Source organism: Alligator sinensis, unplaced genomic scaffold, assembly GCF_000455745.1.
Source record: "Alligator sinensis unplaced genomic scaffold, ASM45574v1 scaffold301_2, whole genome shotgun sequence".
NCBI lineage: Eukaryota > Metazoa > Chordata > Crocodylia > Alligatoridae > Alligator > Alligator sinensis.
The window spans coordinates 79,830-81,931 of NW_005841874.1; the positions used below are offsets into that span (position 1 = coordinate 79,830).

At 48.0% G+C, this 2,102-nt stretch overlaps 1 protein-coding gene across 5 annotated transcripts in view; it reads right to left on the minus strand.

Annotated features, from left to right (window-relative positions):
* LOC102367744 (cytochrome P450 2J5-like) overlaps window positions 1-2,102 on the minus strand; it is a 21,931-nt gene that overhangs the window by 7,722 nt on the left and 12,107 nt on the right. For all 5 annotated transcript variants that reach the window (XM_025195857.1, XM_025195866.1, XM_025195864.1 and 2 more), the window contains one exon: window positions 980-1,121. In XM_025195857.1, coding sequence (XP_025051642.1) covers window positions 980-1,121 — 142 coding nt within the window. The remainder of the gene's footprint in view (window positions 1-979; window positions 1,122-2,102) is intronic.

A 2,102-nucleotide genomic window follows, 5' to 3' on the forward strand; every position in this document is an offset into this window, starting at 1 on the left:
CTAGTAAAGCAACCAAAATGCTGGCTTGCATCCATAGATGCTTCTCAAGCAAATCCCGGGACGTCATTCTCCCATTGTACTCGGCCTTGGTGAGGCCACAGCTGGAGTACTGCGTCCAGTTTTGGGCCCTACAATTCAAAAAGGATGTGGAGAAGCTTGAGAGAGTCCAGAGAAGAGCCACGCGCATGATCAGAGGTCAGGAAAACAGACCTTATGACAACAGGCTGAGAGCTATGGGGCTCTTTAGCCTGGAAAAGCACAGGCTCAGGGGTGATCTGGTGGCCACCTATAAGTTTATCAGGGGTGACCACCAGTATCTGGGGGAACGTTTGTTCACCAGAGTGCTCCAAGGGATGACGAGGTTGAACAGTTACAAACTACTGTTTCAGGCTGGACATGAAGAATTTCTTTACTGTCCGAGCCCCCAAGGCCTGGAATAGCCTGCCATCGGAGGTGGTTCAAGCACCTACATTGAACACCTTTAAGAGAAAATTGGATGCTTATCTTGCTGGGATCCTATGACCCCAGTTGACTTCCTTCCCTTCGGGCAGGGAGCTGGGCTCGATGATCTTCCGAGGTCCCTTCCAGCCCTAATGTCTATGAAATCTCTGAAATCTTTAATCTGCTAAATTCAGCTTCTTCCTGCCTAAAAGGGGAGGGAGTAAGGGCAATAATGCCAGTATGTCTGTTCAGCCACTACTTTCCCCCTGTTGGCAACCCACAGTAGTCTATCCCCATCTATTTTATGCACAGAAATTCACTAGAAATTCACAGGAATGAAGTGCCATGCCTCATATTTAAATCTGTCATTACTGAGACCATGGACAGCTCTAGTTTTGCAGGTCACTAGCTGCAAATTAAGATTTGGGCTCGCTCAATAAAAGTTTGATAGTTTATATAGTTGGTGAAGTTGCCCACATTTTGTTGGATTCCTCTGACTTCAGTTACTGGAATAAGTGCAGCTGCATGTCCCTCTCACCTTGTATTTCTGGGTGTGCCATCATGTAGAGGATAGACCACAATAAAGAGATTGTGGTGGTGTCTGAACCTGCTATGAAGAGGTCAGTAATCACTTGGATCATGTTGGTCTCTTTAAATGTAGATGTGGGGTTATCCTTGGTCTGTAGAGGGGAGATGGAGAATGTGAGTTAGGACTGCGATTGGGTAGCACTGTAACCTGTCTGAAGAATTTTACCTAAAAAAATGCCTGTTGAGATGACAGAGTTGGAAGACATGACGCTGGGAAGCTGAAGGCATGGCTGATGGTCTTGTATATTTATAAATGACATTGTCTTGTTAATGCAGGAAGGAAAGAGGGAGAGTTTGTGTGCTGAGCACTGCTCTCTTTTTCCCCCTTCTTTTTAAGATACATATGGAGTAACGGTGTATCTCTGGTGGGTACCAGCCAAAGAAAGACCTCACTAATTAAAAAATCTATCCCTTTTCTTTTTATGTCAAAACGAAGCAGCCACTCAGAAGGGAATCTGCAATATCTAGATATGAGCAAATTAAGTATTTAATGTTGGCAGCTAGGATCTGGAACCAACTTCCAAGGGAAGCTGGCTCCTACCTTGGGGGTCTTTAAGAGGAGGCTTGATGATTATCTGGCTGGGGTCATTTGAGCCCAGTTTTCTCTCCTGCCAGGGCAGGGGGTCAGACTAGAAGATCTGCAAGGTCCCTTCCAACCCTATATCTATGAATCCATTATGTAGCTATATGGTAGGGGTGCACTGATAGAGATTTTGGGGGCTGATACCAATTTTTAAGGAGGCATATTGGCCGATACTGATCCAATTTCCGATACAGCTATGTCCAGCAAGTAAGTCTGTTGTGGTGGAAGGGGAGGAGGAAGGCAAGGGGCATGGGGGTGCAGATCAAGGCCCACTACAGTGAGGGAGGGAGTGGGGCTGGGGCAAGCGCTGCCCAGCTGAGACAGCATGGGTATGGAATGGAGCTGCAGCTTGTCCGGGGGGGCACGGGGATGGGGAGCGGCCCCCACTGTTGCGCGCTGCTCATCCAGGAGCCACTCATCTGGCAGCTCATCTGGCACTCGCCTGCTTGTCTGGTGACTCCCGCTGCTGTTCCTGCTGCTTGTCTGGGCG